General features: G+C 41.2%; 1 protein-coding gene across 1 annotated transcript in view; it reads left to right on the top strand.

Moving 5' to 3' along the window:
* LOC311045024 (uncharacterized protein) overlaps positions 1-17,219 on the top strand; it is a 120,244-nt gene that overhangs the window by 611 nt on the left and 102,414 nt on the right. The window contains exons 2-4 of the mRNA XM_084056835.1: positions 4,872-4,917; positions 9,942-10,016; positions 13,609-13,869. Of these exons, the coding sequence (XP_083912961.1) occupies positions 9,950-10,016; positions 13,609-13,869 (328 nt within the window). The 5' untranslated portion in view covers positions 4,872-4,917; positions 9,942-9,949. The remainder of the gene's footprint in view (positions 1-4,871; positions 4,918-9,941; positions 10,017-13,608; positions 13,870-17,219) is intronic.

Below are 17,219 nucleotides of genomic sequence, written 5' to 3' on the forward strand. Positions count from 1 at the left end.
TGCCTGCGTGCCTGGCTATGTACTGTCTGTCTGTCTGTCTGTCTGTCTGTCTGTCTGTCTGTCTGTCTGCCTGCCTGCCTGCCTGCCTGCCAATTTACTCTGTCTGATATAAATAGCTTAGACAGGATTAATCAAGAACAGTACATTCCAGTACAAACTGATATCACAGTTGATGACAGTTGATAGCATGGTTCTGCTGGCGGAGACTTGTGCTCCGAGGAGCACATTTTCTAGTTTATATATGTGTTTCTTGCCTCCCTACACTGGCTCCCTGTCTGTTACAGGATTCAGTTTAACACTTTAATGTTTGTCTTTAAGTCTTTAAATGGGCTCAGAGCTTCTACCTCCCAATAACGCTACGAGGGTCTTGAGGTCTAACTGACCAGTCACTCCTTAAGGTCTACTGACTGACCAGTCACTCCTTAAGGTCTACTGACTGACCAGTCACTCCTTAAGGTCTACTGACTGACCAGTCACTCCTTAAGGTCTACTGACTGACCAGTCACTCCTTAAGGTCTACTGACTGACCAGTCACTCCTTAAGGTCTACTGACTGACCAGTCACTCCTTAAGGTCTACTGACTGACCAGTCACTCCTTAAGGTCCCAGCAACAAAGCTGAAGTCCCGGGGAGATAGATCATTTTCCTTCATAGCGTCACACTGTGGAAGGAGCTTCCACCCCATGTTAGAGCGTCTCAAACCTGCCTGTGATTGTTCTCCTTGGAGTTTGAACATTCAGATTGAGAAGCTGCTGTTTCCTCTACAGGCATTGTGTCAAATGTTGTCCTGTTTATTGTGTGTTGTTTCTGCTCTTGTTTATTTTAGTATTGTGTTACTGAGTGTTACAGCACTTTGGTTCAACACTGTTGTTTTAAATGTGCTCTATAAATAAAGTGGATTGGATATATAACAACATATGGATCCTTGTTGCTGGTAGGTTGTCTTGTTTGTAGTGAACACAGCAGTGACATGCTTGAGCATGAGTCCTGTATGTGTGTATGTGTGCATTCTGTGCACGTGTGTATGTGTGCATTCTGTGCACGTGCGTATGTGTGCATCAGTGGCGTCTGTGCAGAATGGCTTGGCTGTAGGTTTGACACATGTACAGTAAGGCCCTCTACTGGGCAAAATCTCAGTTTTGATCAAAGTATAAAAAAGAAAATATGAAAGTTTAAATCATGAAAAGGTAGTTTATTGAATGTCACAATGCATGCATTATATCTGTGTAAAGTTTAGAGACAATTTCACTACTGGTGTGTCATGATAGAGATGCACCGATTGAAAAATCCTTGGCCGATACCGATTACCGCTTTTTTAAAAGTCTGACCTGCCGATACCGGTTTTACCAATTTACTATCTAAGAACTAAACAACTAACTAGAATTTGTTCAGGTACAAGTACTTCATTTTGTGTATTTGCCAATATAGAGTACCAATAAGATTAAACCAGGAAAATAACACTTATGCCATATCATAATAGTACAATATCCACAATCACAGACGATATCCAGTCTAAAATCATGATATGGCTATAATATTGATGCCCTAACTATACAACCAAAGGCCTAAAGTCATTACAAAAAGAAGAAGAATTTGTAAAAGAATACTACTGTAGTCTATTTAATTTGTTTTATTTGTACCATTGCTGTCATGGCTGTCACTGTTATAGAGCTGCATGATTATGATAGATTATGGATCCATATTGAGATCAGTTATTGAAATGATTATTTTTTTAAATGGTAATAATCCTTTTTAACAAAAAATCTTATCTTAATGCAAAATGATTTTCTTATTTTGACTAAAAGCAGAAATAAATAAATAAGGTTTTCCCATTCAGACACACAGCATGTATGTCTGCATTTAATTGTTTTAGGTGAGAGATTTACCTTATGTCACTAGTCATGGGGTCTTCAACAGGGGATCCGGGACCCCTAGGGGGTCCTCAGAGTTACTACAGGGGGGCCGCCAAATCTTTGAGTGATATGATTTATTTATTTTTATTAACCACTAGCATCCCATTTTTGAGGAGGACTTAGGCCAAAAATAGCAGATCTACAAGCTCATGAGCTTGTAGATCTGCTATTTCTGGCAAAGAGGTATGTAGGTGAGGGGGGAAAAGAGCAGATCAAGTTAAAAAAAAAATAGTTCAATCTGCAGCACAATTTTGTACAATATAGAGGGGGTCCCTGCTTCATCTCTCTCTCGGCTAGGGGGTCCTTGGCCTGAAAATGTTGAAGACCCCTGCTCTATTCTAGTATCTTGCCTTTCAATGATATCAAATGCAAAATATTACCATATGTCACTGTTTTGGCTTGTTTTAACCTCTGGGACCTATGTTACACTACTCTCTGTTGCTCAGTTTTGTGACTGAGCAACAGACTTTGTTAAACTTTAGGACGAGTCTTAACGAGCTTTAATAGGCTACAGCTGGATAGATGACAAGACGTCTGTAGGCACATGAATTAAACCAGCGGTGCATTGTGGATGGATGATGATCACAACGTCTTTTTGAGTTGTTGTTGGAAGCTGCTTAATTACAGTTAATTATTATATGGACACATTTCCTAATAATGATGACTCAACCAGGCAACACTTCCTCTTATTGAGATTCAGTTCCTTTTCTGTAGAAGTTCCAGTAACTGCTGTCAACAACATTGACGTGTCATCTTAGGTCATCAGGTCATTGAGTGAACTGTTTCGCAACTAGTGGTCCATGACGTGATCACGGTCGGGTGGTCCATGTTTGTTGGCTATAGTGGAGTCTCATGTCTCATTTTCTGGCTGGAACCTTGCCCTGTACAAATACATATTTCAATACATTTTTCTTTTACTGCAAGCTCTGGGAAGTGTCTTTCCACAATGCCTTTCCACAACATAGATTTTCCTAGATTTTCAGTATAATTTATGCCCAATAGTAACAGAATCCATTGAAAAATATTTTCTATCAATTATTTGGATTTTCAACCTTATATTGACCATATATATCTAATACTGGAATCATAGACCAATTATTTGTTTACTAACATTGAGCCTGGACGCACAGGTGATTGTTTCACGCAATCAATTCCCAACCTGTTTCTGGGTGCACTGGTTTCAGCACACCCCAACCCCCTCTTGTGTGTGTTGGCTAGTGAGACGCGTCCTAACGAGACCTGATATAATGGGTTTCGTTGCGCGCATACTGGCTGCACGCAGCCAGTATGACGTCGTCTGTTAAGGGGTCTATTGCAAACAGGCCACTAGGGGGCGATCCCAACTTGCTTGCGATGTTTTTTGAAAACCTTGAGCCCTTACCTAACACCATGCCAAAAATCTAAAACTTGTCACCAAGTGCACGATCTTGATGATTTTATTTGTTAACAACATTGTCAACATTTTTCATCATAATCTTTATGAGAACAAGCCCAAAAGAAGCGACTACAGGCCACGGGAGCATTTAAACCTATATCTACACGCTTACGTGTGGTGAGCTTGTAGATATGCTATTTCTTTTTTTAAAATCTTGAAATAAAATGTGAAATATTTGGAAGATTTAAAAAAAAAAAAATTACGACACAAATCTGGTACAGGGCCCCTGTACCAGATTTGTACCAGAACAGAAAAAAATCACACCCTGTGTGTGTGAATGAAGCGGTGCCTTTGCTGAGGTTATTTAATTGGTGTGTGTGTGTGTGTGTTTGTGCACGTGCACGTGTGCAGTGCTGGCGGGCCCCCTGGGTGCCACACGTGGCCCTGGTGTGACTGTGATGGCAGACCCAAGTTTGGTGCGAATCGGAGCTGCGGTGCACCTCGCAGGTCTGCATGTTACGTGTGTGTGTGTGTGTGTGTGTGTGGGTGTGTGGGTGGTTGGGTGGGTGCGGGTGTGTGTGTGTATGCACGCAAGTGTGCAGTCCTGGTTTGTGTGTGTGCATGTCTTTAAGTGGCGCATGTGTTGCAACGGTGCGCCTCGCAGGTCTGCATTTTACGTGTGTGTGTGTGCATTTGTGTATGCATGTGCACGTGTGCAGTCATGGCTTGCACGTGTGCAGTGCTGGCTTGTGTGTGTGCATGTCTTTAAGTGGCACATGTGTTGCAACGGAGCGCCTCACAGGTCTGCATGTTACGTGTGTGTGTGTGTGTGTGTGTTTGTGTGCGCACGCGTGCAGTGCTGGCTTGTGTGTGTGTGCATGTCTTTAAGTGGCATATGTGTTGCAACGGAGTGCCTCACAGGTCTGCATGTTACGCGTGTGTGTGTGTGTGTGTTTGTGTGCGCACGCGTGCAGTGCTGGCTTGTGTGTGTGTGCATGTCTTTAAGTGGCGCATGTGTTGCAACGGTGCGCCTTGCAGGACCGTGTGTGTGTGTGTGTGTGTGTGTGTGTGTTTGTGTGTGTGTGTGTGTGCGTGTGCATTTGTTGAAGTGCCGCATGTGTTGCATCTTTGCCGTCCGCAAACATACGGACGGACGGACGGACACACAGACAGGGTCAAATGTAGAGTGGCTGGCACCGCTAACAAGCCCAATGTCCCAATGACAGACATGACAACACTGGACACAGATACACTAACTCTGTCACTGTGATGGGGGCGGGGGGCATAATGATGTCACTCCTCCATCACTTTGGAGGGTTTTCTATCTTCTATCTTTCTTTGACAACTGAGTCTTTGTTGTTTTTGTTTTTAATACTTTTTCATTAGTTAATGTCTTCTATTATTATTGCAATGTAATGTTTTGAAACAAATGTTCATCACATAATTCACTGCAACAGGTTTTTGAACATTTCTCTGTCTGTCTGTCTGTCTGTCTGTCTGTCTGTCTGTCTGTCTCTCTCTCTCTCTCTCTCTCTCTCTCTCTCTCTCTCTCTCTCTCTCTCTCTCTCTCTCTCTCTCTGTCAGAATGTAGAGACTCCTCTGAGTTGATCAGTTGAACTGAATTCACCAGGTAAGAATCGTACCATGAAATAATGTTTATAATAGAAGTGTATGATATGACTGTATGAGTATATGACATGATTCACTCTTTCACAATGCACTGCACTGTATGTACAAACTGTTCATAATCATTCTGTTAGAGCTGTAGGCCCTGTCTTAACCACATGAACCCTACATACTGTAGTCCTGTAGCAAGTCCTCAAAAAAGCCCTTCGTTTTTGAGATACCCCTACCCGAGTTAGAACAAAACACAACCATGTTTTTTCTTATCTTTAGGGTCTCCCATTAATGAAATGGATTGTTGTGAAATTTTATTTTGGGGCAAAATTCGTTTTTTTTGTTGCTATTCTTTAGAACTACCCCAATCTCTGAAAAAGGCAAATTCGAATAGGGCAAAGGTGACCAAAAATGCATACAATTATGTCAAATAAGCTGTTACTGCATAGCCTAAGATGCTATTAAACAATAACCAGTGGTAGTGTGGAGAGATCTAGTACAGTTTTATTGCAAATTAGACTTCTTTAGACATACCCCTTCTCTTGAAATAAAACATTATAGGCGGGTGCAAATATGGTTTGACCCAAAAAATATGTAGAACAAAAGGTTTCTCAATGGTTTATTGTAGTATCAGGTGTACTTAATAACATATCAAAAGTTTACTAAAATCTGATCATTAGAAATGTCAAATTTCTAAGATGGCCACCACCAGTTCCTTAAAAGACCATTACTCCTTCATTATTTGCCCTACACAAGTCATTTTGGTGCCTAACCCCATGTTTTGGTGATCTAGGAATCCAATTAGCATATATACATTATAGTCAAGTGATTATAAGTACAATTATATATTAAAGCAATTGGTTTTAAGCATATTTAACAATGTCATTTGACATTTCTCCCTTTTCTACATGCCATAATGCCCAGGATTGGTGAATTCATCACCTATACATGTAATTCACATTCTGTTGAAGCTTTCAAGATTAATTTTGATACCAAAAAGGAATAAATTAATTATTACTGGGTGGTACTGTGACAGTTGTAAAAACATGGCTGCCAATGTGATAGACTGGGAATATTATACAAATCTTGGAAGAAATTCCTTACCGAGAAATGTCTTCACCAATTTGTTTGTAAAGGTGTCTGGTTCCCAAACTGGGGGTCCCCCAAATGATTTTGGGTCCCCAGATGGTTAGCTTGATGTGCAACATTGTTTTATCACTCAACAATAAACAAACCAACATACAGTATAAGTGTATACAGGGTATCTGTACATTTCTGAGCCAGTCCGACATACACCCTTGTCTGCCTGACACACAGTCATGCACCACCACGTGGAGGTCTTACAACCACCACTATGGGGGGGCTGACCCTCTTCACGAACGCCTATGCCCACTCACAAGCGCCTATCTCGGGCATAGGAGCCAGCCAGACCCGCCAGGAGGTCCATTTTGGGCCAGCATACATACATATGTATATGACACAGTCTTGCAACATGTGGAGGTCTTACAACCACCACCACTGGGGACTGTCCTCACTACCTATGCTAACTCAAGAGAGCCTATCTCGGGAATGCCTATCTCTGGAGCCAGCGTGGAGGTCCACTTGGGACCAGTGGGACTATCCAGTGAGCCAGGCGACATAGGGACGCTCCTCTCAGCCTCACGCATTAGCTAAATTCCAATACCTTAATTTCTGCCTCCTCCTTACGCCGTCCTCCAGCGTGCCGTGACTTAGAAATCGTTTGCATCCCAAATGCTAATTTGCTTTTGGAGGAGCTGAGAACGAGGAGAGCGCAGGCTCCCTAAGCCACTTGGAGTGAGATCTGGCAAAGATACAAGTTTATCTTTCATGTATCGTTTGCTAAACTGTCTTTGTTGAAATGGCGTATAATTTCTGTTGGAGGTTTTGCACGTCGGACATGGGGGAGAGGAGAAGCTCAGGGTCTCCTTGGCTCCTAACTTTGCTCTTCTGCGCTCCAAGTGCCATGGGAGCAATCTAGTGACCCCCATACTCCCCTCTACCCACCTGAGGGGAACCCTAGGCCCACTAAACTCTAGACCAGACCCATCCCCCATACTCCCCTCTGTCTAGGCACCCAGCAGATACTCGGTTCTGACAGCTCTACACTAACCTCCATAACCACCCCCACTCCTCTTTGCACACTCACACTGATTGCCTTCCTAATGTGTTAAAACATCTATTTAATGTTTTTCAAAATCTTGTGTCTACAAGATGACACTGCGCTTGTCCACAAGAAAAAAATATATTCTCGTGTATGTAGGGTAAGAGTTATGAAGTTGGGTGGGTAAGGGGAGGGGTGCAGAGAGATTGGTTCATAATGCAAGACATTTTTTGGGGGTGGGGTGTATAGTCAAAGATGAATTTAGTTTGGGCTAAATTTGATCCACAGAGCTATCCAAAACCTTTCAATATTGAAAACAATACTATCTATCAACTGACAATATTCTCTGCCACCACCTTCTGAATTACTGCAAATTGTGACAATTAGTTTTGTTGTGTTTTGAGGATATCTTGATGCCTTGTTCCAGTAAAAAATAAATATAAGTAGTTGGACATTTATTATATAATTAGTTAAACGGGTGACCATTTCAGAGTGTTTTAATAGAGTCACAAACAAAATATTGGATTTCACAATTATCTAATTGTATCTCTGCAATTTCGACAAGTCCAATGGATTCCCAGGCCCAACATGGACACAAAAGACACAAAGCGTACTTGTCTAGGATAGATAATGAAGGAATTAAGATATTTTAATGTTTTGTCTATTATTTCTATGTTTCTATTGGAATAACACTTTACTTTTTGTACTTTATATATCCTAATAATATATACCAAATATATATAATATATACCAAATAAAAGTCCAAATCAAATTAAAAGTCAAATTCCTTCTCAGTTGGCATTGTTTAACCCTCCCTGAATATCTATTGTTGTGATTTTGGGGCAATGTTGAGGCAATTATGTATGAGCAAGGTACAGCACCATATTCAATCACACTCACACATGATTGCTGTTTGTGGCAGGGGCAACATGAAGCCATGTCATTAATTAATGGAAATATGAATTAATGATTTCAGTAGTAAGAACTTTTTTTGTATACACATCCAAACCAAAGGTGCATAGATTAATTAATTTTGTTGAGAATTGCAGGCCTCAATACAGGGAAGCATTACACAAATGGAATACTGTGATTAGGGGTATGTCTAAAGAAATCTCATTTGCAATAAAACTGTACTAGATATCTCCACACAACCACTGGTTATTGTTTAATAGCATCTTAGACTATGCAGTAACAGCTTATTTGACATAAATGTATGTTTGTTTTCTAAATGAGGGAAAGTAGAGCAGTCCTCACTACAAAAGTACAATTTCCGCCTAAACTAAAGGTATGTTTAAAGGACTATGTTTCAGTATTTCTTTATGTAAATTACATTCTGACTCTTTGGTGATGTAGGGTAGACACCTGGTTCATACCTCAGCAAATTCGATGAAGATCAAAATCTGAGGGTCTCTGCTACAGGCCTAACAGTTTATTAGAGTAGTAGAGAACCTGTAAAGAAGCGTACCAGAGCTGAACAGCTGATTTGTATGTTCTATTTACTATACTGTAGCACCTCTGTGTGTGTGTGTGTGTGTGTGTGTGTGTGTGTGTGTGTGTGTGTGTGTGTGTGTGTGTGTGTGTGTGTGTGTGTGTGTGTGTGTGTGTGTGTGTGTGTGTGTGTGTGTGTGTTGCAGAAAACTATTTACAGGAAACACAGCATAGAGTAAAGAGCCACCCTCCCAGTACTGAGACTAAAACTCATTATTTGAGGTTAAAGACCGCCATCTATTGGACAAGTAGAGCTACAACACCTGAATTCAGTTCTGTGACAGTGTGAAGTGTTTTTTTGGTTAAAAATACGTGTTAAATAGCTCTATATTCAGATAGTAATCATTGCTATAGAGTGTTTGTTCAGTAACAGTGTTAAATAGCTCTATATTCAGATAGTAATCATTGCTATAGAGTGTTTGTTCAGTAACAGTGTTAAATAGCTCTATATTCAGATAGTAATCATTGCTATAGAGTGTTTGTTCAGTAACAGTGTTAAATAGCTCTATATTCAGATAGTAATCATTGCTATAGAGTGTTTGTTCAGTAACAGTGTTAAATAGCTCTATATTCAGATAGTAATCATTGCTATAGAGTGTTTGTTCAGTAACAGTGTTAAATAAACACTGCTATTTGTATAATGAGTACAGCTCTGTTTAGTTCAATTCATTGTCTCTCTTCATCTGTGTTCTCTCTCCTCATGTAGATATCACTGTATGTAGATATTCATAGATGGTATTCACATCACTGTGTCCCATCAGAGAAATGTTACATTTAAATATGGAACAAAATAATGTTCCATTTATTACACCACACACACGCACGCACGCACACGCACACGCACACGCACACGCACACACACACACACACATTTAACATCTTTATTTGCGTTCACATTTTAACAATACATTCTTGAACACAAACAATAGTAGATGCGCAAACTTGGAAAAAACTCAATGACAAGTATGTCAGAATACAGATCACGGGTACAGGAAGCATCGCCTTCTCCATAATATGGCGACTGACAATTATCACAGACATTGAATTTTGCCCAAGCCTTTGGCTTGGTCATTCCTGCGTTCTGCAGGCCTCTCACAACTGATTTATGGACATTACCCAGGCCTCCAAATATGAACACAAGCAGCTTACATTTGTAACCAAGCTGCACGATAGCATCCTTAAGACGTTGGTACTTTAGCACCTTGGTAAGGAATGCCTCTTCTAGGCTGTGATCAAATGTACTACATGTCACTTCTCTACTGTCCTCATCAACAACAACAACATCTGGTGTATTAGCTCACACACACACACACACACACACACACACACACACACACACACACACACACACACACACACACACACACACACACACAGTGTGTCTTCATGTGAGGTGTCTCTGACTTGCATCCTGTTTGTCCTTAAAGACCAACAGATGGATGTCAGTGAGTCCAGAGAGGGAGCAGAGGATCCACAACTCCTGAAGCCCAAACAGACTCAATGTAAGATCAGCTGATATTCTATACATATATAATGTATATATATATAATGTCTATACATATATAATGTATATATATATATATAATGTCTATACATATATAATGTATATATATAATGTCTATACATATATAATGTATATATATATATAATGTCTATATATATATAATGTATATATATATATAATATCTATACATATATAATGTATATATATATACATATATAATGTATATATATATATATATATAATGTCTATACATATATAATGTATATATATATAATGTCTATACATATATAATGTATATATATATATAATATCTATATATATATAATGTATATATATATATATAATGTCTATACATATATAATGTATATATATATATATATATATATATATATATAATGTATATATATATATATATATATATATATATATATATATATATATATAATGTATATATATATATATATATATATATATATATATATATATATATATATATATATATATATATATATATATATATATATATAATGTCTATACATAAATAATGTATATATATATAATGTATATATATATATATATATAATGTCTATACATATATAATGTATATATATATATATATATATATATATATATAATGTCTATACATATATAATGTATATATATATAATGTCTATACATATATAATGTATGTATATAATGTAATATCTGATATTCTATACATTGCATGTTTATCACATTGTTGCTGTCAGTGTTACTTTTTAGAAAATGGAAAAAAGGACTTGAGTTCCAGTGGATCCAATGTAGTTATTCTTTAGTCACAAGCTCTTGTTAATGCTTTTCATTTATTTAAAAAAAATAGCAGATGTACAAGCTCAAAACACACCATTATGAGATTTCTGCCGACAGCAATGATAGAACACTCAATACAATTTCTTGGAGGAATGAATTATAATTTAACCCTCTGTGTGTACACAGACAATAATTAATGGTCCTCATGCAGCAATACTTTCCTAATGTTTCCTCTTACAAGTGAATTCCTAAGAGAAGTCGAGTCAGATTCATGAAACGTTCTTAAAAGGCAGAATTGTTCGTAACTATGTTCTTATGATGATGAATCCCAATCCTTGTAACTTGAAGGGGTGTGCCAGTTAATCCTAATTACCATAGGGAGCCGCCCCACCAATCCCCATATAAGGCATGACTGCATGGCGCTGCCGGCAGTCACACCTGTGTGTGATTGCTGCTCACAGACATCACAGGAATTCACACAGAATTATGACTCCAAACATAAAAATAAATAAATCAATCGTTCTGTGGAGGTACTTCTGAAGTGAACAGCAAATTATTTTATTTAATTAATGAATGTATTTTATTATCTCTCTCACATTAATCACCACTAGATCACCACTAGACATCAATGTAAATTTGCTGAAATTAGCTGTTAAAAATGTTATCCATATTTCATGTTCAGGAGTAGCATTAGTAGAGAATATAAAACATTTTATTACTGAAAGCTGGTGGGTGGATATGGAGGGTCTTTAAGGTAGCAGCTGCTTGGTATGTAATGGGGTGGGAATAGGGGTGTGGTGGGTGATATGGTGGTGCAAGGAGGGTTGTAGGGGGCTATGTGGGGGGGATGGGGATGGGTGTGACGGGTGGGTATAGGGGGGCTTTCAGGTAGGAAGGGGACGGGAAAATGGGGGTGTGGCGAATGTCGGGGATATGGGGGTGGGGGTATGGGGGGCGATGAGGGTGGGTTGGGTGGGGGGTTATGGGGTGGGTATGGGGCTTGGGCTTCAACTCAACCGGGTCCGTTTGGGTTAGATTGTAATTTCAGACCTGCTGAAAACTCTAAAGCAGTTGTTCTCAAACATTTTCATGTCAAGGACCCCCACATTGACATGCATTTGGCTGCAGACCCCCACCTGAAAATATTTTCTGCTGAGGAAATGTTTTCAAGATTTATCAAAATGTTTCAAAAATAGCCGATCTACAAGCTCAAAATAGTCCATGAGCCAGAGCCCCAAAATTGAGCAATGATTATCGAAAGAGTGGGCAAAACCAAACCTATATTAAATTGTTCATAGGGCCAATACGAGTAAATCAATATATGATAACCTCTCCACAGGAGTAGCTTTTTCATGGTTATCACACATTTTGTTATTTTCCCCATACGTACATGACAGGTGAAAAAATAAAACAAAATTAAAAAGAGTTATCATAATGAAACTTCCTGAGTTGATTACTTACATGAAGACAATGATTTATCGTATTACAAGTTTTCTGAAATCGTATATTTAAATATGCAAATTAGGAAAATATGCCCAAATTTGCATACCTTTCCTGAATCAACATTAGAACATTGGACAAAGCCAGAGTCAACATACTTATTTCATTTTGTTAAGATGTTGGAGTCAAAGGTTTTTAACGATGGAATATTCAATATCTGGCTCAATTTTGGGGCTCAGGCTCGTGGACTAAATGCCTAATTTGCATATTTAAATATACAATTTCAGAAAACTTGTAATACGATAAATCATTGTCTTCATGTAAGTAATCAACTCAGGAAGTTTCATTATGATAACTCTTTTTTAAATGTTGTCATTTTTTCACCTGTCATGTACGTATGGGGGAAATAACAAAATGTGTGATAACCATGAAAAAGCTACTCCTGTGGAGAGGTTATCATATATTTATTTACTCGTATTGACCCTATGAACAATCTAATATAGGTTTGGTTTTGCCAACTCTTTCGATAATGAAATCTTGTCTGGCTCAGGGACTAAAATGGCCAGTAATGGGACGCGTTGTGAGCTTGTAGATCGGCTATTTTCAAACAAAGTATAAAATAGGGTTAAAGTGATTAAACTGTTCCTCGATTGCTGTGGACCCCCTGGAACTCCCTCAAGGACCCCTGGGGCTCCCCAGACCACACTTTTGAGAACCTTTTCTGCTCTAAAGATATGATAAAAATATTATTGTAATTTAAATCCTATATTATACAACTGTAGAATTGAAGAAACTTCGAGAATTCATTATTTTTGCACAAACATGTCACACTTAAGAACTCAAAGGCCAGCCTAAGAGTACTCTTCAGTGTGTGTAGATTCTGTTCTTACCTGAGAACAGATCACAGCTAAGAAAACATTGGAGTATACCAAAATCTTCTTAAAAACCTCTTAAGTGGGTTTAAGAAGACATTTCCTTCTAAGAACGGTTGCTGCATGAGGCCCAATATCTGCAACGAGTGTCAGCTCTTGTGATGTAGTGTAACATCATTTTGAAAGTTCTCCCAGTAAACTTTAGTTGTAAAATATCTCCACTTTTCTCCCAGTAAACTCTCTCCAGTTCACCTCAGATTCAGGGATTGGTGGAGTGGTCTGTGAGTGAGGGCCTTGTGAAAGGAAGTGACGTGTTTTTACGATAACTTGCGTGGAAGGATTATTGTGTGACATTTTCAGAGAGCGTGTTTCAGACGGATAATAAAGCTGATGCATTTAATCTTTGTTTTGTTTCCAATTCTTCCTTCTTCTTGTTTTTTGTTTTGTTATTTGTGGTCTCTCTGATCTGCATCATTTATGTCCTTACAGACCCGGAGCTGGATGTCCCTGTGGACAGAGAGAAGGAGCTGGATGTCCCTGTGGACAGAGGGAAGGAGCTGGATGTCCCTGTGGACAGAGGGAAGGAGCTGGATGTCCCTGTGGACAGAGGGAAGGAGCTGGATGTCCCTGAGGACAGAGGGAAGGAGCTGGATGTCCCTGTGGACAGAGGGAAGGAGCTGGATGTCCCTGAGGACAGAGAGAAGGGGGAACCAGCGGATCAAGAACCCTTGAAGCCAAAACACACTCAAAGTAAGATCACAGCTACAAGTGAAAAAAGAAAGAATTGAGTTTTCCACCTGGAAGCTGTGCATTTATTATGTATCGCAGATCTACAAGATTGTAGATCTGCACTGTCAGAATCAGAATCAGGTTTATTGTCACATCACAGGTTTACAAGGTAAAAAAGTGGGTGAAATTCGTTTTTGTACATCACTCCCATCGCAACGTTAAATTCCGTAGAAAGAAGAGTGGGGAGAGAGAAAAAGAAGAGGGGTAGGGGGTTAAGTGGGAAGGAGATCAACAGAGAACAATAGAAGGCCAAAAACAAGTTATCTACATATTTACAAAGTACCTGAGATAAGAGACAAACTAAGGTGCCTGAGCATAGCAGCAATGTATGTATACTGTGCATGATATACTTATAGACGCTAAGGTGCTTAGAGAGAAAAGAGCGCAGTAATAAAAAAATAAATAAAAAAAAGTTATACATGGGGATTAAGGTGCAGAGGGTCAGTGCGTGTTCACCTAAGGTGGACTGACCCTGGTATAATCCGCAAGTAGCTCCATGAAGGAGAGCAACAAAAAGTAATCTTTAGCATTGACTAAAGCTTTTGCCACAAAGAGTACAATTAAAGCCCTTTCTCCTGTGTGTATCAACATGTGTTTCTTAAGATTAGCATTGACTAAAGCTTTTGTCACAAACTGTACACTTAAAGGGTTTTTTTCCCGCTGGTATGATTCCTCATAAGTCCAAGTCATTTCCTGGTATAATAATCCACAGGTGTGTTCAGGAAGGGCCAGAAAAGTCTGCAGCCAGCTGGGCAGTACCGCCTATTGTCAGGCTGCTGGAAAGGGGCTCATGCTTCATTCAGCATTCTGACAGCAGCCGGGTTAAAACTATTCCAGAACCTGGTGGTGGAACTCTTGATACTGCGATAGGTCCCCTTGCCCTTGCCTTGGTCTTCAGTGGCAGCGGTGGCCTAGTGGTTAGAGGGGCGGCCTTGATACCGGAAGGTCCCTAGTTCGATTCCCCAATTCATCACATCAATCATGAATCACCGCTGAATAGCCCTTGAGCAAGGCTTCCATGCAGGGTCCGGCTGGAAACAAGCTTCGTGCTTAGTCCGACACCCTGGGTAAACAACAAACTTTGCTTTGCTTTGCTTTGCTTTGCTTTGCTTTGCTTTGCCCGGTCGCGGTCGTTGTAGGGTTCTGAACAGTCTGTGACTAGGGTGGTACTTGTCCTTGATGATGCGCTTGGCTTTGACCACGCACCGCTTCTTGTACAGATCCTGAAGCGCTGGGAGGTCGCTTCCCATTATCCGCTCTGCCGATCGCACTACTCGCTGTAGGTTGATCTTCTCTCGGGCAGTGCAGTTCCCGTACCAGGCCGTGATGCAGCCTGTTAGGACGCCTTCAACCGAACTGTTGTAGTACAGCTTGAGGATGCGCTGTCCTACTCCAAGCTTATTCAGGCGGCGGAGCCAGTACAGTCTCTGCTGAGCCTTTTTCTTCACGTGTGTGGTGTGCGTCTCCCACTTAAGGTCCTCCTCGATGTGTACTCCGAGGAACTTGAACTTGCTGACCCTTTCCACTGCAGCACCGTCGATGAGGATGGGCGCATGGTCTCTCCGCGGCCTCCTGAAGTCCACGATCAGTTCTTTGGTCTTGTCGACGTTGAGAGCGAGGTTGTTCTCCCGGCACCAGAGCGCCAGTGAGTTGATCTCGTCTCTGTAGTCAGACTCGTCGTTGTTTACGATTCGGCCTATCACTGTCGTGTCGTCCGCGTACTTTATGATGGTGTTGGAGACATGTGTGGCTATGCAGTCATACGTGTACAGGGAGTAGAGGAGAGGGCTCAGCACGCATCCCTGGGGTGCTCCGGTGTTGAGGGTCAGGGGGTCAGATGTGATGCTGCCCATTCTCACCACCTGATGTCGGTTGGACAGGAAGTCCTGTATCCAGTCGCACATGCTTGGGTGTAGCCCTAGGTCTCTGAGCTTTTTGTCAAGTATTGCTGGGACAATGGTGTTGAATGCTGAGCTGTAGTCCACGAACAGCATACGTACATATTTGTCCTTCAGCAGCTTGTTGTCCATGTGCGAGAGGACGGTGTGGAGAGCCATGGCAATAGCGTCGTCGGTGGATCTGTTTTTGCGGTATGCATACTGCCACGGATCCAGCGAGGCAGGTAGCGTGGAGCTGATGTATTCCCTCACCAGTTTCTCGAAGCACTTGCTGACGATCGGGGTGAGAGCGACAGGTCTCCAGTCATTCAGGCATGTCACTCTGGCCTTTTTGGGAATGGGCACAATGGTTGACATTTTGAACCCTGCAGGGACCACAGCCTGGGAGAGGGAGAGGTTAAAGATGTCAGCGAAGACACCCGCCAGCTGGTCTGCACATGCCTTAAGGACCCGGCCTGGGATTCCATCAGGTCCGGCTGCCTTGTGGATGTTGACCCGTGCAAAGGCTGTACGCACTTCTCTCTCCGAGATGATTAGAGGGTTCTCCTCTGCTGGTGTTGCTGATGCCCCCGCTTGGCTGCCGCGGTTGGAGCTGATCTCAAACCGGCCATAGAAAGTGTTCAGTTCGTTGGGGAGGGAGGCAGGCGGGTTCACCTCGCTTCTGGTTCTTGTTTTGCAGTCTGTCAAGGTGTGTACCGCCTGCCACGTGCTCCTGATGTTGCCATTGCTGAGTTGGTCTTGCATCTTTTCAGTGTAGGCCTTTTTCGCTTTCCTGATGGCGCTGTTTAGGGCCGCGCGCGTCGTGTTACGCGTTTCCACGTCGCCAGATTTGAAACCAGCATCCCGTGCGTGCATGTGTACACGTACTTCGCTGTTCATCCATGGTTTCTGATTGGGATAGATCCGAACTGTCTTTTTTGGGACTATGTCGTCTATGCACTTACTGATAAAGCCAGTGACTGAGTCTGAGAGTTCGTTGATGTTATTCCCAGCGGCGTTCTTAAACATCCCCCAGTCAGTCTGGTAGAAACAGGATTGTAGCATAGCGTCTGTGTCCTCGGACCAGATTCGGATTTCCTTCTCAACGACCGGCTCCCTTTTTAGCCTCTGTTTGTAGGCAGGTAGCAGCTGGATGGCGTGGTGGTCAGAGCTTCCTAGCGGTGGGCGGCGGAGGGCTTTGTATCCATCCTTGAAGGGCGTGTAGCAGTGGTCAAGAATATTGTCACCACGGGTACTGCAGGTGACGTGCTGGTGGAATTTGGGAAATACCTTTTTTAGGTCTGTCCTGTTAAAGTCGCCTAGGCAGATGGCTGCGCAGTCCGGGTGACGATTTTCTTGTGCACTGATAGCCTGGTGTAATTCCCTCATGGCTGTGTCCTTGTTAGCTCCAGGATGAATGTAAACAACGGCTAC

The sequence above is a fragment of the Gymnoscopelus microlampas genome (assembly GCF_963454915.1).
Source record: "Gymnoscopelus microlampas genome assembly, chromosome: 1".
Lineage (NCBI taxonomy): Eukaryota > Metazoa > Chordata > Actinopteri > Myctophiformes > Myctophidae > Gymnoscopelus > Gymnoscopelus microlampas.